The following is a 22755-nucleotide window of genomic DNA, read 5'->3' on the forward strand; positions in this document are numbered from 1 at the left end:
ATGTACATAGACTGCAACAATCATATAAAACAATACAATCTCAGTTTTCACTACCTTTTTTTCTCCCACCTTTAAAAACAAATGCAAATTAGGCATTAGGAAAATATGCCCGAATTTGCATAACTTTCCAGAATCATCATTGGAACATTGAACATTGGACAAAGCCAGAGTCAACATTCTTATTTCATTTTGTTAAGATGTTGGAGTCAAAGGTTTTTAACGAGGGAATATTCAATATCTGGCTCAATTTTGTGGCTCTGGCTCATGGACTAAATGCCTAATTTGCATATTTAAATATACAATTTCAACTCAGGAAGTTTCATTATGATAAGTCTTTTTTAAATTTTGTCATTTTTTCACCTGTCATGTACGTATGGGGAAAATACCAGAATGTGTGATAACCATGAAAAAGCTACTCCTGTGGAGAGGTTATCATATATTTATTTACTTGTATTGACCCTATGAACAATTTAATATAGGTTTGGTTTTGCCCACTCTTTCGATAATCATTGCTCAATTTTGGGGCTCTGGCTCATGGACTAATACACTGTGTTACACATAGAAATATCGACATTGTGGCCAGTTCATAACTCTTAGGTGTTATGGAGTGACATGAATTAGTGCGTCTGAAAAGTTTGGTTTGTAAAATAGGGGTTGGTTTTAACATATACGGTAACCAGTGTTGGGGGTAACGGCGTTAAAATTTACAGTGGCATCGGTGTTAAAATTAACGCTGTATACTGTAACGGAATACTTTTTGGGGTAACGAGTAACCTAACGGTGTTAAATTTGCAGTAGAGTAATCGGTTACTAGTTACCTTTTCCAAAATAATGGCGTTACTTAGTTACATTTAAGACCTAATTTCTTGCCAGAAATTAAAAGGAAAATCCATCCGACACATTTGAGGTTTCCTGATCAATGAATGAACTTGCTTGTCTCTGTCAACGCCACAGAGACTTGCACTGATGTTACGCAGAAAATGGTGACCGGGCCAGCAGGCGGTGGTGATTACGTTATCATTCTATTCGGCTCTGTATTCAACGGGTCACCACTTATGGTGTAACACGCAGTAACGTAACAGAATACTTTTCAATGGCGGTAGTCCTGTAACAAGTTACTTTTAAAAGTAACGTTACCCAAAACTGCATATACAATGATTCTAAAACACTCGATCATTTTTATATATTTCTTACCGTGGTTAACCTTTCTCCGTGCTTCTCTTGTGTCTCGAAAGTTGAACAAACTCGATCGAAAGTTTGACGTCATAACCACGTGACTGAAAGGGGATGCAAACATTCTTTGATATCAACCTAAATAATATAAAAGACATATGTACAATTATGCTTCACATAAATGTCTTATATACTCATTCATTTATTGTATTGTATTTGTTCAGTAATGTTTGCTCAGCGGCCAGAACCAAACCAAACTGATCCCTCTGGGCTATGGGATGGAAGGAACAAACACTGTCCCGTGTTTCCTTGTTTAGCGTCTTCATACTTCGTGCAAGACAGAGGAGCAAAGCTGTTACAAGTAAAAGTCCAGAAGTCTAAATTTACTTGGGTACAAAAGTATTGGTATCAAAAATGTACGTAAGTACTCATTATGCAGAATTACGTCCTAGGTCTAGGGTCCTAGACCTAGTTTTAGGGTCCTAGGTCTAGGACCCTAAACTCTGGCTTCGGTTGGGCCGCAATGAAAAGCTACTGGACAGACACTTGAAGGAAGACGCTTAGGTCATCACATTAACCACAGGAACACACCTGTACCTTCACTACCTTGTCAGCAATTTAATACTCTGGCAGCTCACTGAGAGTAATGTCAAGTAAATGACATTATTATTAAGACTGAGTTATGATAGTTAAAAAAATGAATAAAGATGTACTGTATCCATTTATTTACATAAATTATGCTCAGATATTTATCTGTTAACTTCATCTCCCAAGTCCACAAGCACAACCAAAGATGCATGTTCAAAGCTAGGAAAGCTGTCTGTAGCTGGAGATAACTTGTTCTAGAGATGCAAAACTGTCCAAGAAGTCCTCCTCAGAGATCCCAAACTTTGTGTACTGATGGATGTAGGCCCTGGGACAAAGTAAAAAAAACACATACAGACAAATTATACATTTAAGTGTAATATACAGTAGCATTTCAGGAAAAAAGGTTTTTGGGCATTTGTCATTTTGACAGATAGATTAGAATTCCTGGGGAAGATTCCAAATTGTATCAAAGTTGAAAGTTGTAAACAACCGTTTACCCTGCACACACCCATTTATAATAAAGTTATCACTACAGCCAAAATTCACAAAAGACCACTCTTTGCACATTCTTTTGTGAATTTCAGGGAAGGACATAACATTTGAGTAAAAAATAAGTTTAAACTGCATTCAGTTTGCAGAGATTGGGTTCATTCATATAATGAGGGACAACTCACCTAGAGGCAAACATATTCCAGGCCTTCCCCACCATGTTATCAAGGGGCTGGAGTAGAGTCTGGCTGTTACTGACCAGGGTTGCAGACTTCTCATACTTATTAAAGGGAATAGGGGATTTCCACAGGCTGAAAGCATCTTCTGATGGGAGCCAGGAGGTGTACAGGGCTGGATCCTGAAAGCTCCCTGTGTACATTAATTCACATTCTTTAGGTAATAGTCAAAACATTTAGAATGGAATTAAATAAGTGCTATTGAAAACTATTTTCTGTCATAGCTATCGCGCCTCCTAGTGCTTACATACTCACTCATATACGGTCCAAAAGAAAATACACTTACAACATGCAAAACTGCTTAGAAAAAAGCTAATTGCTTGATTCAATATTTGTTTGTATGTCAGAAACTGAACAATGTGGGCTATTTGAATTTTATTTTTATTTCTGTTATTTTATTGCGTTGTGTTGTATAATTGTGATATGGATCTCCCTGGGTCTGAAATAAAGATTGAATTGAATAACAGACATTTTCCCAATATTGCTCCCAATCTTTTATCCAGTGAGTGTAATGCCTGATTTATACTTGTAGCTTATCATATCATGTACCTAAAATAGCCTAACACGCTCACAACGTGTGACACGTTGAGCTTGTAGATCTGCTATTTTTGGTGTTCAACACTAGCTGTGCAACAATTTAATTTAAAAAACTAAAGTGAGACAGATTCCTAACCTGTGTCTGCACTGTAAACGTCTTTGCCTCTCAGTATGAGCAGGTTGGCCAGTGAGGCGTTGAAGCCTGCTCCTCTCACACTCCCTCCAGTAGGGATGGGAGGAGCACGCACCTGCCAGTCTATACCTGAAACACAGGAAAACATCTTCAAAATGTGGACAAGAGGGATTGACAGTAAGCACTTCAATGCAACATGTTTTGCAACAACTAAATAAGTGCTCCTATGGGGTGAGCCGTCTAGAAAAGCGCCTGTGTGTGCGTGTGTGTCTCAATAGCGATGACTCCATAAAGGCTGCTATCGTACAAGCTCCTGCATTTCATGACGTGTGTGTGTGTGTGTGTGGGGATAATCTCACAAACCAGTGGGCTGATCAGTATCAATATTTCTTGTGCACGCTGCCTGCCAGTAAGCAAAGGACATAACTCCTCAAATATTTACGCATATTTTTTATAATTTGATAAATATTTAACTATTTAATACTAGTTCATCATAATACTGATGGCCACATAAGTCATATGATGTCCGAGATTGCCATGGAAGCCTTGCTATTATCAGATCTTTTCTAGTATATTTTATGTTCGTATAATTTGTATTTGTGGGTAGTTCATGTTTTTTTCTTTTTATATAAAAATATTTTGAGGCAGTATTTTGAAATATTTATATAGGATAAACAGACAGGATACAGAGGGTGAAGGACATGCAACACGGACTCGAACCATGGACGTTGTGATTTTGTCTACACACTATCCTGTCACCACCTACTGGTGCACACTAGGCCCAATGTTGTTTTGATGGTCCTACATAATGTGCCATGTTTTGAGATCAGTATTGACTATATTTCAGCATTTACATCACGCTCACTTCATACTCAATTCCTTTTACAACAACCAGCAAGTACAGTACTACACTTTCTGTTTAACTAAAGCTCTCAATTCTTTCTGCAAAGAATTGTCACATTTAATCTAAAATAACTGAATTAATGTCCTTTTGTAACAAATTACATGTTCAATGTTGAACAGAACTTAAGTCGGGTTTCCACCAAACCTACCTTCCTCCATCTTGGCGTTGGAGATGAGCATCTGGCATAGGTGTTTGAGCAGGCCAGGCCAACTGAACACACTGTAAGCCAGAGAGGAGCTGGCCATCTGAGGAATGGTGGACAGGCTCAGCAGCTTGTATTCAGGATGACACACCAGGCTACTCAGCAACTCACCTGAGAGATGAGTAAGTGTGTGAATGAACGCAAATTGTAAAGTGATTTGGATAAAGGCGCTATATAAATTGTAACAAAGATGACAGCCATATGAAATGGCTAAATAGCTAAACATTGTCATTACATGCTTGAAGTTTGTGTGTGGCTCTAACCTAAGGGGTTTCTGCTGTAGGCTCCATAGGAGTCGGTGGTGAGTGCAGGCTGCAGGACACTGCCCAGCTGGTGAGCTATAACCCTGTTAACGTCACTAAAAGAGATGTGCTTGATGTTCAACAGCTGAGCACAAACCCTGTGCACCGTGTCGTTCTCATGCACCAGAATGGCGTCCGACAGTCCATACAGGTGGGACAGCGTCAGGACAGAGTTGTAGTTCTGAACTATCACCTAAAAGAAAAACAGGAGAAGAAAATAAATGTATAATTTGGCTTTTTCAGAGATGATCAGGGATTTATTCAGTTTAAGGACTATACACTTTGTCGTACAACGATTAGTGCAAATAACCGATCTACATGCTCACGTGTGAGTTTGCAGATCTTCTATGTTTACTATTATTGAAAATGTTTGCCTATGACGACACGTCCAAAATATGGACACGTCCAAAATATGGAGGGGGGGGGGGGGGGGGGGTCCCAGCAAGAGTTGGCTATTCAAAAATAGCAGATATACAAGCTCACAGCGTGTCACTTCGTAACCACTGGGTTAAGGGATGTAGCTGAGGGGTGCCTGGAGCTGCAAGTTCAAATCGGACACCGCTCTTATCTTGCATGTCTCTCCTCTCTCACTGCCTTTGGTTTCCTGTCTCTCTACACTCTCCTATCTGAAGAATGATCATTATTTGCCTTATGGTTATTATGAACTGAAGCTTTCTGGAGTCATAATTCTTAATTATCTATATTGAATTAATTAAGTTCACAGGCCTTATGTTTCCTTTAATGTGTACGTCCATTTGATTGATTACACTGCAAGTAATGTGCGTAGCATTATACTGTAGTGTACACAGAAACAAACTTTCGCCTGTTTTATTTATTCTTAGTTGCACAAATAAGATGTGCAACTTAAATCAGGCATTAGCCCGCCATACCTCTCCAGTGCTATAGGGCCAGGTGAGGTGGTTGATGATGAAGGAGTCAGGGTACGCCTCTCGCAGACACTGGGTGACATAGGTGCCAACCCCGGATCCCGTGCCTCCAGCTACACTCATCATGGCCATGAACCCTGCCAGTCTGTCACAACGCTCCACCTCTCGTCTCACCAGCTCCTCCACCGCCTCTCTGTGACGTGGACCATGCACACAAAACCTGGAGAAAGAGAGAGGACAGCATTACAGCTATTGGTAAAAGAATGCGTCCAACTCCATACTGTACAGTATGTACATGTAATTCAATGAAAATAAATTCAAGATTATTGTCATAAAGGTTTCATACATCTGAACCACTTAGAATATGTGCTCCATATGCTTATGTTCTGAATCTCATGTTTGTATATAAAGCTGTGTCTAAGCTGTCGCACATGACACCCAGGATGGCTGTATCATAACGTCTCTATCGGGTGGAAATATGGAGATAAGAGGTAACTTATCACAGCAACGATAGGAAAACTGTATTATGTCTTTGATAGCGCTCAGCAGTGTTGCCTGCCTGTGCATGTGTACAGGGTGAACAGCACCAGAGAACTGATGCTCCCCTGGGGGGCGCCAGCACTGATGATCAAGAGGTTGGTCAAGAGGTGTGATTCACACCTCTTGACCAACCTCTTGATCATCAGTGCTGGCGCGTGTGATGCAGTGTTTTCAGATGAACATGATGCTATAGTGTGTTACGGCTTAATTTAAGTATATTAAAACAGTCTAGTATAAGGCCCTAAAACAAAACTGCATTCAATCTTCAACCAGGTGTTTTATTTAATACATTGGCAGAATCCACATTGTTTGCATTAATTTGTCTCCAGCATATCAATATAATCAATAAATACTATCACATTCAGCAGAGATCTTTTAAGTGTAAAACTGCATTATGTAAATATTACAAATAAATATAATAATAAGATTGTGACTGTGAGCACCCTTGGCTTCACTTACCCATTGGCCCAGTTATTTCCAGAGCCCTGCTTCTGGCTGAAGTAGGAATGATCTCCATATCTCCACCTACCAGACTTGGCAGCTTTGGCCATGCTGTGATTTATCACCTTGGGTTCCATGTCAATTAGTACTGCCCTGGCCACAAGATCTGGGAAAACGACAAGAAGACACATGCACTCATGTATGTTTTGACAGACACGGATACATACTGCACGTCCACGGTTGTTTGAAGAACCTACCCTTTAAAAGAAAAGTGTAAAAAGTTTTAATGAATGTATCCATTTTTAACTGAGTGGACCCTTAACAGCAGTGGTTGTCAAGAGTCGTGTCCAAGGGTCCTTGAGGGGGTCCCCAGCTAAATCATTGATAGTTAGGGAACCAAATGGACCCTTGCAGGGCTGTGAGCCTGTGACTCTGACAGTGTACACATGGAACTGTCAGAGAGTTATTATGGGGGTCCAATGCATTGCATTACAAAAGTGTGAGAACCACTGCACAGGGTCCATGTGGTTCCATTTTGTACACTCTCAGACTCAGATTTACAGTACATTATCCACACCCCACGTTCTGTCATGTGTCCCTTTACCTTCATCATGAGCTGTCTGGTGGAAGAAGCGCTCCACGCAGGCTTCGCTGTATCCTTTCCTCTGAGCCTCGGCTGCATCGTTACAGATGACGCCAAACAGCTCCTCACCCACCTGGTTACCACACTGTCCCAGCTGCACTGTGACTATGGACATGTTGCAGTCCGAACAACAACTACAACAGTTGTTGGACTCATGCACGCCTTTCCTCAGGGGAACAACGAGAGAGCGAGAAGGGGGAGAAAGTCATCATAATGCCTTGGAAGAAAAGCCAAGTTTGATATTTCTGTTGCGCGCGTGTGGAAGTTGTGCGCGCTTCCTGTCCCTTCCGTGTTACACACACAATGGTGACCTTTAGGTATCTGTGTTCGCTTTGAAAACATGTAGTTCTGCAATTCTTATGGGACTTGTCTTGTGCGAGGCGGTGATATATTCCCATCCATCTACACTTGAACCTTTCTTTATGACAGTCCAATGAGTTTTATTTGTGAACAACATGATCACCGTGTTCGAACAGCGACCCCTGGAGTCACCGCACACGATGGGTCACCAGTCTCCGTGTAACACCTACAAAAAAATGTGAATTCGAGTCGACCCCGCCCCTCCGGGTCGGCCGCGCAGTGCGCATGCTCCGTGTAGTAGCCGGTTATGGCGGCGGTGTGTGTTTGTCCATGAGGTTGTACGGAGAGAGAGAGAGATATACAGAAAGAGAGAGAGAGAGAGAGAGAGAGAGAAGACTAGCTATTCTCACGGTCTCAATCCCAACCAAAACACACAGCCATGGCTGCTGTGTTCGACATCGATCTGGACCAGCCGGAGGAGACTGTCTCCGATGATGAGATTGAGGAGGTACTTTACAGTAAAACTGTGTGTGTAACTGCAGGGACTTTGACAGTAAAGCTGTTCCATAGCTGTGTGGATATACTGTGTGTGTAACACAGTACAGTAGCTGTTAGCATGCTAGGCTAGCGGCACAGCCAGGCCCGTCTAGTTGAACTGCAGCTGATGCTGTCGGGGCCTCTTCCTTTTTTGACAGCAGTGAAACTGTAGTAGGCTAATGTTAGCTCTGATGTTAATGCTTGATGACAGCCACCATGGATCGAGCTGTCACTTGTTCTGCGTTGGTCCAGTATTATTAGTGACCTGTGTGGTACTTGTTGCTGCAAATGCTTTACAGAGCCGGGGATTTGCAATCTGACAGCTATCGATCGTAGTACTATAGTGATGCGATGCATGCCTCCTCCACCCACTGTACACCCTGCCTGCAAACAGAGCCTTATGACTTATGACCGAGGCGCTGCTGCAGTGAACAATGTGCCTTGGTTGCTTTCTGCCATGCAACAGTTGATCTGACTGCCAGATCTGGCCACCAGACCAGTCTGCTGCAGGGGATTGCAGTACAGTTTAGTGAACTCTGTGCACTCATACTGTAGATTGCTGTTTCCCAAACAGTGGGTCGGGACCCATGTTTGGGTCGCGGACCAATTTTTATGGGTCACGAGTAAATATCCCATTTATTTTGTTTCCTACATGAATTATTTCAAAAGATTTTAGAAAAGACAAACACAAAAAAAGCACAACTTTTCACCAATTAAAAACAATTCCAACATTTTTCTAAAGTTTTAAATAAATAAAATCTAAAAATTGCCATAAATAACATTTCTATTAAAAAAATTAAGAAGTTGTGAGCTTGTCCCGGGCAAACATCTGATTTCTCTTTTGGGTCTTGAGCTAAAAAGTTTGGTAACCACTGGTTTAGTGAACTCTGCACTCATCATAGATCACAGATGATTGGGTCTGCACAGTTCACTGTACTGTACCATGGCATGTTCTGTATGTTGACTTTACTAGAAGAGTCTCTCTTCTGTTAGTGGCAGCTGTGGATTTCCTCACGGTGTTTGTTAACTGTTGTCTACTACAGTACAGAGCAGACACTCTTGCCTAATGTCTTGCATCATGTTTACATTTATGTGGCAAGGATTAAAGCATTTCTTAAAAATCACAGCATGGCCAAAGTTGAACACTGTTAACCGCTAAGTTAATCGTATGACAAATAATTACATGTTTAAAACACTTGAATTGTACCCCCTCTTGTCTTGTACCCCACATTTCAGCATCATTCATGATTGAATTACTGAAAGGACACTATTAGCATCTGTAAGTCTATACATGACAGATAAACCACTGTAGGGCCACTTTGTTTATTTATTGAAACCGCAGCTGCGCACATAAATTAAGTGATAAAATGTTGTGATGAAAGGCAATGAAGAAAGACATGCCAAACTAAATTCATATTGCTGTTCGTACGCCAGCTGTCAGGCAGTCTCCATATACTCTTGTCCCCTCAGTGGAGCGCTGTAATTAAATCATGGCTATTTTCTATTTCCTCTGCCAGGCTCAAATCAATGATTTCATGGAGCAGTGCAGCGGATTTGAGTTGTAAGTACTTACCGTCATGCATGTATTATTTATGTATTTTTGTTTATGTCCATTGTGTGTGTGTGTGTGTGTGTGTGTGTGTGTGTGTGTGTGTGTGTGTGTGTGTGTGTGTGTGTGTGTGTGTGTGTGTGTGTGTGTGTGTGTGAGCATGTCTGCGAGCATGTCTGCGAGTGTGTGTGTCTGTGTGTGTGATTATGTGAGATTAATTGTCACTCAAATAATTGTGATTTAATTTTGTTTGGCGTTGAACATGTGAATTATGAATAAAACAACTCTGTTTGCCTTTTAGGCTTTGTAATCAAAAATTGCACAGGGCAGATAATGACAAATAACTTAAATACATTATTGACATATTTAATCATTTTCTACATGTACAAATAGCTGATCTACAAGCTTACAACACGTCACAAAGAGACGCATGGAAACGATTATGACAATTATGCAAACATAATTGCGATAATCTCATATTTGCGATTAGATGATTATGTAATAATTATGACAGGCCTACATGCATGCATATGTACAGTATAAGCTTTGTGAAACTGGCGGGTATTTGAAATGGATTCAGTACTGTCGGCTCTCTCTCCACACACAGCAACATGGACGACTGTGAAAAGATCGAGATATCGGAGGACAACGTCAACAAAGGAACCGAAAACATCAGACCTGAATGTTTTGAACTGCTGCGAGTTCTAGGAAAAGGCGGTTATGGAAAGGTATTGGTGTGGTTGATGCAAATATGAGTAAAAAACATGCATTAACTCACTGACATGCCTGGACCTAGCTCAGCAGTTCAGGCATCACACCTGTAACTGTATTTGACATCACATCCTTTTCACCTGGGATACATGTCAGACATCATATCGTCTCCGTCGGGTGGAAACCTCATATGTCCAAAACTGCTACTTTTCAGGATTAAAATTCAAAAGTAGCAGATCTACAGGCTCAAAACATGGCGCCGTGTTTTTTTCCGAGCTTAGGGATCTGCTACTTTTGATACTTTTGTGTGACGCTGTAGTATGATCAAGAAGGGCATTAATTTATGAAAAAAACACAAAAAGTTAAAATATGGGGATACAGTAGGAGGTTTCTGCCCGACAGCAATAATATGTACTATCGGGTGTTGATGGCACTCAAGAAGCAGAATGTTCCCCCAACACAACATGCACATTCACACACTTGATTTTGCCATTCTAATGTGAAGCAATTGCTACATTTTGTTGCTGTTGGGCAGAAACCTTGTATCTCCATGTTTCAACTTTGTTTGTATTTTTGTAAATGAATGCCCTACTTCATCATACAAGTGTCGCACAAAAGTAGTGGAAAATAGCAGATCTACAAGCTCACAACTCGTCACGATGCGACGCGCTGTGAGCTTGTAGATCAGCTACTTTAACTATTTTAGATAATTTTTTGAATAGTAACAAAAAAATAAACGGTTTTGGACATACGAGGTGTCCACCCGACAGTGCCGATTTGCAACGGTTTATTTCATAGTGACAGATGTGTTAATACACTCTCTTCCTGTCCAGGTTTTTCAGGTTCGAAAAGTTGTTGGAGCTGCTTCAGGCAAAATATTCGCTATGAAAGTCCTAAAGAAGGTACTTGCCCCCCCACCCTCCCTCACTCTGTCCCTTGAGCAATCTTCTTCTGAGCAGCTGTTGACATACTGTACAGTACAATAAATCATCCACACATAATGATATGAAGTGCCTCACTGTGGCTTTCAATTTGTACACTTCATTTTAGCCCGACCGATGATGCCATATTTTTGGGTCCGTTGCCGATCCCAATTTTGGAGTGTCCTAGTCGACCGATTACTGATGTTTTCACTGATTTCTAAAATTGCTAAATCCATTCTAATCAATATGAAAAACTAGATTCAATTTTTTTATAAAATGAAAAAAAAAAAAGGCTGATCAGCAAACTCAATGCGTTGCAAAATGTGGCATGCTGTGAGCTTGTAGATCAGCTATTTTTGAGAATGCTTGAAAATGCTTAAAAATTTGGGTCGATAATGACCAGCGGCTGCATAATTGCAGAAACCGGTCGTCAAAAAAGTCAAATAGTGGCCGATATATCGGCAAAACCGAAATATCAGTCTGTCTGGCTCTACTCTTAATAATATGACAACAATGACAATTGAAAATTGTATTATGTTGTTTCTGACTGCAAATATTTGCTGTCCTTGAAGCCAGTGGTTGGGTAAGATATGACCACTAGTTGGTAGATTGCCATTTGTGCAGCCCTGCTGCAGTCTTGGCTATTAACCCATTTAAACCGCGAAAGCATTTTGTGTCATTTTAGATTTTAGCTATTCAAAAATAGCGGATCTACAAGTTAAAGCTTGTACATCTGCTATTTTTTTACATTTTTGAAAAATATTGAAAGTTTGAGAACTGCTGATTTTAGAAGGAATTTGTTGAATCAGCCTCAGGTCTTAATGGGTTAAAAAACTAAAGAAACTGTCTCAATCTATTAGTTTCTGCCTATAGCCACACACCCTGGGCAAGACCTGCGATGTTGGTTGTCTAGGAAGTTGACAACCGGAAATGGTTGAATTTGGCGGAAGTACCGCCCAAGGAAATGACGTTGATGCTTTACAAATCTGTTAACATTCTCCGTGAATGAAACGAGTGTTGTGATTGGTCAAAAAATATCGTTTCCGGGGGAAACGGAAATATGTCCACTCAGGACTTCCTAGACACTCGCTGCTTTAGGTCGTGACCAGGCTCTTCTTTTCGCAGATGAGTGAGGCTGGGACCGAGGTTAATAGCCACACTGCTTCTGCTTGATTAGCTAGCCAAATGTCCACTTGAACATTTGATAGTTTAACTGCACGCTGCCCACACAGCAGCCAATAACCTTGATTTATACTGCACAATGCCCATCAAATATGTAGTTGAATTACTAGGTATTATGATCGTGGTAAATGCTGAATTTATTTTGCTGGGTAATGGGTATTAGACAGCAGATTGTTTTCAGCTTCTATTATACAACCAAAAAGCTTAACAATTATTGTTTAAGTTACCAGTACAGAGAGGTAATATTAAGGCATAAATACATGTACAGTATTTGTCACGGACGGACAGTGCATTCACGGTAACAACAAAAAACCTGCAGTTTAAGAATATTTATTTAAAACTAAAATAGGCCTTTTTTATTTCATTCCCATACTCCAATTGCATTATGATTCATTCCCATACTCCAATTGCATTATGATTTACTGTGACAGATTACCTTTTGTATCAATATTCTCAAACTCTGGGTGGTGACGCGAGGGGGTGCGGCACCTGGGGGGTGAGGTGGGGCCACAACCCTAGTTCCCGTGGCTAGGGGGTGAGTAATTGATTGGAAAAAAGTCATAGTGGGTATGAAGTATTTCTTTAAATTAGCCAGAGAACCTGCTGAATTGGTTTCTGCCCCGTCTCTCATTTAGTTCTCTGTTGCTGGGAGATTTTCCCATATATGTTGCCCCTAAAATACATTTCCTAGTGTATCTCGGCTTTTGTGACATGCTGTTTTCGTGCGTTTTGCGATCCGCCAGGCTATGATTGTACGCAATGCTAAGGACACAGCCCACACCAAGGCAGAGAGGAATATTCTAGAGGAGGTGAAGCATCCATTCATCGTGGACCTCATCTATGCCTTCCAGACGGGGGGAAAGCTCTACCTTATCCTTGAGTATCTCAGTGGTTAGTACAAAGCCACACACACACACACACACACACACACACACACACACACACACACACACACACACACACACACACACACACACACACACACACACAAACATACAGCCGCATATTTTAACCACTTTTAACCCTGTTTTAGCTACAGTATATCAATATAGGTTGCATTTGAAATAAAATAATGAAAAAAAGGACATTTGCTGTCATAATGTGATGCATTGTGACCTTGTACATCCACTATTTTTATTGCGCAACACCATCGTTCAACGCAGTATAAAATAGGGCTCAAGTGGTTATGCCCTATTTTATACTTTGAAAATATATATAATTGAAATAGCTGATCTACAAGCTCACATCATGACACATTGTGAAGTTGTAGATCTGCTATTCTATTGGTTTGTAACCACCAAAATGAAATTTGTGTAGTTGTAATTTCAGAGATTCAACAATTCTATGGTAGTTAGTGTTTGAAGTGAACACATTCTTAACACTTGTTACACTATGCCCAGTTCACAACAAGATTGATGTCTAGCCATTCTTTCCACCCACTCTTCTGTCTCCAGAGATTCCATTCAACCCACTAGACATTACTGTCTCTTAATACTGATGGGCTTGTTTTCGTGTTGGGGTAGACTCATTTTAAAAGCTTTAGATGTAAAGTGTCCTAAATATGTGGGTTACCACCTACGTGCACTGTATAAAATCATTGGTGTATTAACTTAAAAATATTTATTTAAAAAAACAGGCCGAAAGATTTAAAGAAATCGAATAAAAAACTGCATATCAGCAACGATATGCATCAGGCAGCGAACAACCATTTGACCATATGATCTGTGGGACTGGAACCCCAATCTACGCTGTAAAATCCTCAGTGTTAATTGAACTAAATAAATAAATAAAAAATAATAATAACTGAGAGTGTACAAAACAAACATTTGTATCCTCTCTGGAGTTACAGACCTGTAAGGGTTGACATTGAGACATTGAGAACCAGTGTAGCTGATGACGAAGCTAATGCTGTTGTGTTTTTGGACTCTGCAGGTGGAGAGCTCTTCATGCAGTTGGAGAGGGAGGGTATCTTCATGGAAGACACGGCCTGGTGAGTATCTCTTAACCCATTTAGGGCGGGAACCCCTATTTGTAACTAACTGTACCTTTCAAGACGGGAACCCCTTTTGGAGTTCCTGTTGCTATGTACAGTATATAGCAAAATAAATGTTTTGATTAAATCAGAGATGCTGCTAGCCCTGCGTCCTGCGTCTCTGACGCATTAAACCAACCATCACTGCGTCCACGGGACGCATACAACTAAAGCGAGCCGTGAGCCACGCAGCCCTGCTCCAAAGCGAGCCGTGACCCGCACGCCAAACCGAGCCGTGAGCCAAACCGGGCAGCGACCCACGCGCCAAACTGGCCCGCGAGCCAAACCGGGCCGCGACCCGCGCACCAAACCGGGCGGCGACCCGCGCGCCAAACCGAGCCGCGAGCCGAAACACTGATGCGCGACACGTTGTTTTCAGATAGTTATTTTCGGTGCGACACAAGCATAAATCATTTGAAGGGAATCCCACTTTTTAAGAAGAAAACACCCGAGCAATAAATACTGCTGCAAACATCTACTTTTTACACCATAATCCAAAGATTGTCACCGTTTGTGTGTAGCTTCTACCTGGCAGAGATCTCCATGGCCCTGGGACACCTGCACCAGAAAGGCATCATCTACAGAGACTTGAAGCCTGAGAACATCATGCTTAACAGCCAAGGTGTGTGTGTGTGTGTGTGTGTGTGTGTGTGTGTGTGTGTGTGTGTGTGTGTGTGTGTGTGTGTGTGTGTGTGTGTGTGTGCGCGTGTGCGTGTGTGCGTACTGTAGGGTCACACATCCACACGAGTATAGTAGAATTTGAGAAATAGACATTGTGAGGACCATTTTCCTAAAATATTTTCCAAAAATCCATTTGTTATAATGTATCATTTCTCTTCCAGGGCATGTAAAATTGACAGATTTTGGCCTATGCAAAGAGTCCATCCATGATGGCACCGTTACCCATACCTTCTGTGGTACTATAGAATACATGTAAGTCAGTATTGCTCCCTGCCTTTCTCATTTGTTAACACACTTCCACACAAATATATATATACCGGTACTACGCAAATGCTCCCACCTTCCGTCTATCTTCTTAACAATGTGTATTTATGCTTTTTAGGGCTCCTGAGATCTTAATGAGAAGTGGACACAACAGAGCAGTTGACTGGTGGAGTCTGGGTGCTCTGATGTATGATATGCTTACAGGAGCGGTGAGTTCAACAAATTAATTGACATATACATTTAAAAAGTGAACTACCGGTACTAGAGATGAAACGCCCACTACCGCAGAGACCTGGGTTATAGGCTTCTTGGCTTGGCTGGCAGGTGTTCCGGGTGGGAAACCAGCGAGGGACCATGTCCATGTCACTACACAGTGACTCCTCCTGGCTGGTCACAGGAAACTAGGGAAGATAGCGTGAACCTCTGCACACATAACACGCACACCTGTGAAACTCCCAGTTGTCAGGTGAAAAGAAGCAATTGGCATTGACTAAACTGGGCAGAAAAAGGGTGAAAACTCAAAGGAGAATTTAGGGGCACTGGTAGCTGACAGGTTTGTGCGTTGACCATATGATTGCAGCGTCCCTAGTTTGATTTTGGGCTCCTTTGTTATCATCTCCCCTCAGTCCCCTTAGATTAAACGGTCCTGTCTGATCATTAGTTTTTATTAACTGATTAAACACAGATGACACTGCTTTATTCTAGAGTTGATTAGAGGATGTGATGGGATAAAATGTCCTTGATGTTGACAACTCCCACTTTTAACACATTGACTGCCATTGATTTCAGATTTTTTGCAGTAGACTGCCAGAGATTTTTCAATGAAAAAACAAAAGTACTCAGGAGCCGAGATACAGAATTTTGAAGTTTTAAGTTAACAAGGAAGTGGATGGGAGTCTATATCTTCGAAAAATCATATCTCCTTGGTCTTTGGGTCAAATAAAAAAATATATATATTTTTTTTTCTTCTTTTTTTCAATAAAACGCAGATCTGTGTCTTTGGCAGCCAAGTGATGGTATTCAATAGAACTTAGATCTTCGTTTTTGGCAGCCAATGTGTTAATTAAAGGCCAATTTATAACACTTCTACCACTTTAATTCCATCTTGCTGTTGTAATTACATTACATTCCTTTCTTTTTTTTTTTGTTTCTTTTTTTAGCCACCATTTACTGGCGAAAACCGAAAGAAGACCATTGACAAGATCTTGAAATGCAAGCTGAACCTTCCACCATACCTCACACAAGAAGCTAGAGATCTCCTAAAACGGGTAAATGTCACACCCCTACAAACTGTTTTACTAAAAACTGTCCAAAACTAGAAAGATTGCATCTGCAGTAGTCTGGGAGATTTCGCCTCAGAGCCTGGACAGCAGGGGAACTGCGTTCTGATTCAAATCAACAGCCAATGATCTTTCCCTGCAAGTTTCATGAAAATCCACCCTTCTGTTCTCAAGTTGTTTTGCTAACATGACCTTCACTCAACTCTGTTAGCGAAGACAATGAAGAGTTTACATAAAGTTATACAATTTTAAAAATATATATTTCACATACTTTTCAATAATGTATTTGTTCTTGACTGTCCTGTGCCCAGTTGCTGAAGAGAAATGCGTCATCCAGACTGGGAGCTGGGGCAGGAGATGCTACAGAGGTGCAGGTGAGAGGAAAACATGAGTGTATTAGTGTACCAATAGCACTTTTAACCATTTTAGATCATTCCTGAGTATCTATTAAATACGCTGATTTTAACACTGAAAATATCTATTTATAATATATATTCTGTCCATTTTTGGGGGGTCATAACTCATAACTGCTTATTAGATAATAGTGATTTATTATTATTACGTTTTTATTTGACACACAAAAGACTGTAAAACACACATTTAGCAATGCCTTAAATACATTCACTGACTGCTCTGATTGGCTAAGTGCAAGAAAGCCTGGGAACAAGGTCAATCCACAATCTAGTCAGTGAACTAAAGTCTAGAAATAAACACTGAACCCTGTGGTGTTCAAACGTTTCTCTCTTCCACGTACTGAATGCTTGTGCGAATGTACGCCTGTATCTGATTGGCTGGTTCTCTTGCTCATTTGCAGAAAAAAGGTCGATTGGCGCATCGATTGGCCAGTTTCGCTTTGTCTTGCGTTCTCTGTGCCACCATCTTTAGCGTCTCAAATTTTGCCACTCTACACTGAAGCTGAATCTAAAGTGCCGTGACTCTCCTTCCTGCAGGCTCATCCATTCTTTAGACACATCAACTGGGAGGAGCTGCTGGCCAGGAAAGTGGAGCCTCCCTTTAAACCCTTCTTGGTAAGTTGTAGCCAAGGATACATGTACTGCTAGGTTACCGTACCATGACTTTGTTAGATATTGCGATGGATCGCGATTATTCATTTATGTGAAATTAGTTGCAAGATTGCTCATTTAGTATCAACTGTATGCTATAAGAGAAGAATATAATAACACCAATACAAATAATTTATTGGTGTCTGTCTTTATCAAGGTTTTATTATCTTCTTACTTAAATAGGTTGACTGTATATATAATATTGTATTTTTATAAATTGCTGAATTCTAAATCAGATATTTGTACAGACACACATACATACATACACATGACACACTTGCAAATGAAAATTTTATCAAGTCAAAAATCACTTGAGAGCATTGAGAGCAAATGTCTTGAGAGCATACATTCATAGCATGGATCTTACCAGTGGGAAAGGTACATCTATTGTGCAATCAAGTCATAGGCCTGAACTAGATTGGTTGGATTTTGAGACGGCAATTCAACCCAGGTGTTCTCCCGTTTCAGGCCCCCGCCTTTGTCAGTGGACACACCTGCTCATGTTTCTATGTACCTCACCATGTTTCTGTTCTCTTCTCTCTCCTCTCAACTGTAGACCTGTCACATTTCATACATAATGGCCTGATCGCAATTATTTGAGATAATCACAGTTATCCACTTAACCCATTTAGGCCGGGAAAGAATCTGTGTCATTTTTAGATTTCTTTGGCTATTAAAAAACCAGCAGATATACAAGCTCATAGCGCGGCACAGAGTGCCGTGCTATGAGCTTGAAGATCTGCTATTTCTTTTAAATCGTGAAAACATTAGTAACTGAAATCTTTGCTTCTGGGGATTCTACAAATGTCTTCTAAAACAGTTTTCTGAGAAACGTATGTTGCTAAATGAGTGGTTCTCAAACTTTTCCATGTGAAGGATCACCCAAAATTACATCAATTTGGCCACGGACCCCCAACTCAAAATATGTTGTTCCAGGGAGCCCCAGACGCACAGATTGGAGTTGAAAATGTTGGTTTTAAAACGCATATTCAAAGATTTCCACAAAGTTTCCACGATTGTTATTATTTATTTATTGCAGATATACAAGCTCATAGCGCGCGCTATGAGCTTGTAGATCTGCAAAAATTGATTAAATAAATGATTTTAATATCATTTGTATTTTGTATATGTTCCAGTGTTCAATGCCAGAAACACAATAAAACTGTTAATCGCAAATCATTTCAAATGTCTTGATCGTGATAGCCCTTACTCAACCGCTAATCTCCTCTTATATCTCCTCTCCTCTTCCTCTGTGTCTTTGCAGCAATCCGCAGACGATGTGAGTCAGTTTGACTCTAAGTTCACCAGTCAGACGCCAGTCGACAGCCCAGACGACTCAACCCTCAGTGAAAGCGCCAACCAAGCCTTCCTGGTATGTACTGTACTGTGCACTCCAGCTGATGCTGCTTTCGTTTTGTTTTTATGGGTCGCGGGTAAAGTTTCCTACATAAAAAAATATATAATATATTATTTCAAAAGATAAAAAAAAAAAAGAAGTCACAACAATAATTCCCCAAAAAATCTAAAGTGATTCATAGATGAAACTTTTTTTTAAAATATATTTAAACAAAGTTTAAGAAGTAGTGAAAATAGCAGATCTACAAGCTCACAATGCGGCGCGAAGCAACGCGTTGTGAGCTTGTAGTTCTGCTATTTTCACTAGTTTGGGTCCCGGGCAAACGTCTAATTTCTCTTTGGGTCTTGAGCTAAAAGTTTGGGAACCACTGATCTAGACTAGAGAACGCTTTTGAACAAGACAGGTGAGTCACATCATGGCATTATGCAATAACGGCAATTACATAATCAAACACAAATGTTTTGCACTCCTTGTAGGGTTTCACATATGTTGCTCCATCGGTCCTGGAACACGTCAAAGATAGGTTCTCGTTTGAGCCAAAGATCCGCTCGCCTCGGCGGTTTTTGGGGAGCCCAAGAACACCTCTCAGGTATGCCAGCAGATTTGATTGATTGATTGATTGATTACTTTATTAGTCATAAATGTAAACGGCACAAAGTACAGTCAAGACAGTAAGGCTAAAAGGATAACACAAAAAAAGTCCTGGAGACTTGTTTCCATTGTGGTCCTATGTATTCAATTCATCAACATAGCATAAAGAATAACACAATAATACATGTCATCAACAAATACAAAACGCTACATGTAAAATGGCAGAGAATGTCAGCTCCTTTCCATGGGAATTGTAGCATTTACCTCCCCCTGTGGTCTCCTGATAGAGGATTTTTCGGGACAGTTTTGAAAGTTGCCTCAAACAACTGCGATCAGGCTATTATGTAATAATTGCGTCAGGCAATACATTTCACATGTTCTGTTGTCCCTCCCTCCCTCCTTCCAGTCCAGTCAAATACTCAGGGCCCGAGTGCTGGGCCCGTAGCCCTCTCGTCCCTGGCGGAGGAGCACCCGGCCTCCACCATGCGCCCCAGGAGCAGGCCATGGAGCTCTCCACCCCAGAGCAGATGGACGTCACTGCCAGCTCCGAGGCGTCGGCGCCCCTGCCCATCCGCCAGTCTGCCCAGATGAAGCAGCAAGCGTACCCTGTTGTTGCTAAGCGACCCGAGCATCTACGTATGAACCTATGACCCGCTGCCAAGCATCTTTAGGAGAGTTTCTTTACTTTTCTCTTTTCTTTGTCGATATTTCTCTTCTTTTTTTTAAAGCTTTTTTAAAAAGCAAAAAAACTAAAGAGAGAGACGGATACTAGAGACAATGAAAAGCGCACATCAACACGCATATGCCGTACTACCTGGAATTAGTGTGTGTTGTGTGTGTGTGTGTGTGTGTGTGCGGGGCATGGAGCTGTGACTTCATTAAGCAGCGAGTGCCACACTGACTACACCATCACTACCACATCCACCTTCCCTCCTTCTGTTCCTCGGGTCTCCTTTGGCCTTCATCTTGTGCCCCTTGACCCACGCCCCCCCCCCCCCCCCAAGCTGAAACCGGACTAATAGGACTGGATATCTCTTTGGGATCTACAGCCTTTGTACGGCAGTGTCATACCTTGGACTTTAAAGAATGGTGATATTGTATCCATACAGTATGCCACTCATCATTTACACTAAAATGCAGTCAAAGTCGGTCTACTGCTCTAGACAGAGATCCAAAGCGCTTTGTGCTATTCTGAATGAACGCCGATAGGGAAATTGCTTCCATTCAAACGGTTGGGAGATTCTGACAGTATTTCTTGGGAGAACAAATGCTTCCTAGGTCTGAATGAGATCAAATGATTTTTTTGTTAATTGCAAGGAAGAAAAAAACAAACATTTGGGAGCAGCTTTGATGAGTTGAGGTTCTGATAATGAATATAGCTTTATGTCTTAAAGATGTTTTAATGGATGCATCAACTGTGCTATGTATCAATGATGGATCAATGAGCCTCAATAAAAAAAAACACACAAATGTTAACTTTTTACATTCTCTCACTATTGGTGTCATGGATGACTTATTGAATGGCTTGTTTGATGTGGTAGTTGGACCCACACAATCGCTGACTTTCAGTGCATAACCCTCTTGATCACTATCACTAGATCAGCCAGCACATAATCAGGCATAATTGTGCTTTATGTGTCAAAACTAATTGTCACGACTCACTACAGCAGTGGTTTACAAACAATAAATCAATTTGCTAGTCAAAATCTCAGGGCAAACCTGTATTCCTAGTGAAAATGGACACGCTTGTAGGTTGGATATTTTTGCCAGGCACTGACCTACTCTGGGACCACGCAAGTCGGGTACGAAGCAAGTTGGGAATGCATGCCTCCCTGTTTTAGCAATACCCGTTGTACTTATCTGTTTGACTGTGTCCCTTTTGTGCCCATATATGGACTTCTGTGTAAGGCATGCCAAAATATGGAGTCCAGGCCAATCTATGACATCACATTGATGACGTTGGTACTCCGTATATTTTTAGCGGCGCTAGAGCGGATCCTGCTCTATACCTGACTTTGTCCGTGTTCACCGTCAACGTTCTGATTGGTCAGACCCGTCGACGCTCTGATTGGTCAGACCCGTCGACGCTCTGATTGGTCAGACCCGTCGACGCTCTGATTGGTCAGACCCGTCGACGCTCTGATTGGTCAGACCCGTCGACGCTCTGATTGGTCAAGCTTCACGTGACACATGGCTATAAACACATAATAAACACATATCGATGACATAATGTATTCAAAGGCGCCGCTACCTTCACACAGGGTGTGATTTTTGGAGATCTACTCAACCGACACGCATTACTCAGAGCGCCAGGATAGTCTTTATACTGTATAATTGTGTACAAGTGAACTGGTGAAATCAGAGAGCGATGGTTTATATAACTGTCCGCACTCCAGAATTATAGTGTCCATCTTGGCATGTTACGTTTGTGACATTCAACATGGGACATGCGGGGGGGAAATGAATACGAAATTTCACATCACCTATAATATGTCCAAAATAGGGACAGCAGATTGAAAGTCGTTAAAATACCATTTTAGGGTGTAGAATTTGCCTCTGGTTTGGAAAATAGGTGTGCAAAGGCAAAGTACTGATGTAGTAAATTACTAAATAAGTCACACCTGTTTGTATAGTTATATATATATTGCACACCATAACTTGTCGCACAGCACACCAGTGTGCTGAGACCACTGCACTACATGAAACCCTAACAGTGTTATGCTGGTGCTCCTCCCCCCTCCCCTTGAGGATGCCCAGGAGACTGTGGAGTGGCGGAGTTGAATGTGGCATGTCTTTGTCACTTTTCTTATTGGTGGTGGGTTTACAGATCCCATCTGAGCTCTGGAGTGAGTTCAAACTGGAGATTAAGTGTGAAAATTGACCTGGCCGCAATCCCACCTCAAGGGAGAGAAGGCCATGGGAGAGATAATGGCCCACTGCCAAAACACAACCTAGAAATATTTCCTGTGCTGATCAGACCTGTAGAACTGTACACTGTTTACAAACAGTGGGTCAGGACCCATTTTTGGATCACGGATAGATTTCTATGGGTTATAAGTATCCCTTTTGTTTACGTTTCCTACTATTTTCTTCTTCTTTTTTTCAAAAGATTTTGAAAAATCAATTAAAAACAATATTGTCAGACTCAGAAATTGAAAGTTCAGAAAGTGAAAATAGATCTATAAGCTCACAACTGATGCGACGCGTTG

The 22755-nt window shown here is 41.2% G+C and overlaps 2 protein-coding genes across 2 annotated transcripts; one reads left to right on the forward strand and one right to left on the reverse strand.

Moving 5' to 3' along the window:
- Positions 1-1728: 1728 nt before the first annotated feature.
- On the reverse strand, positions 1729-7350 carry tubd1 (tubulin, delta 1). Its single transcript, XM_084064786.1, has 8 exons — positions 7037-7350; positions 6451-6598; positions 5455-5671; positions 4526-4757; positions 4209-4373; positions 3160-3285; positions 2436-2619; positions 1729-2086 (listed from the first exon to the last, which is right to left on the reverse strand). Exons 1-8 carry the CDS (start codon positions 7188-7190, stop codon positions 1981-1983), a joined length of 1332 nt encoding a protein of 443 aa, XP_083920912.1. The 5' UTR covers positions 7191-7350; the 3' UTR covers positions 1729-1980.
- Positions 7351-7691: 341 nt separating this feature from the next.
- On the forward strand, positions 7692-21028 carry rps6kb1b (ribosomal protein S6 kinase b, polypeptide 1b). The gene is made up of 15 exons (XM_084064785.1): positions 7692-7883; positions 9430-9473; positions 10069-10189; positions 11006-11074; positions 13021-13168; positions 14210-14267; positions 14831-14931; positions 15152-15242; positions 15373-15463; positions 16415-16522; positions 16846-16908; positions 17485-17562; positions 18863-18970; positions 19432-19544; positions 19953-21028. Exons 1-15 carry the CDS (start codon positions 7815-7817, stop codon positions 20194-20196), a joined length of 1506 nt encoding a protein of 501 aa, XP_083920911.1. The 5' UTR covers positions 7692-7814; the 3' UTR covers positions 20197-21028.
- Positions 21029-22755: the final 1727 nt, after the last annotated feature.

This window comes from Gymnoscopelus microlampas (genome assembly GCF_963454915.1).
Source record: "Gymnoscopelus microlampas genome assembly, chromosome: 8".
Taxonomy (NCBI): domain Eukaryota; kingdom Metazoa; phylum Chordata; class Actinopteri; order Myctophiformes; family Myctophidae; genus Gymnoscopelus; species Gymnoscopelus microlampas.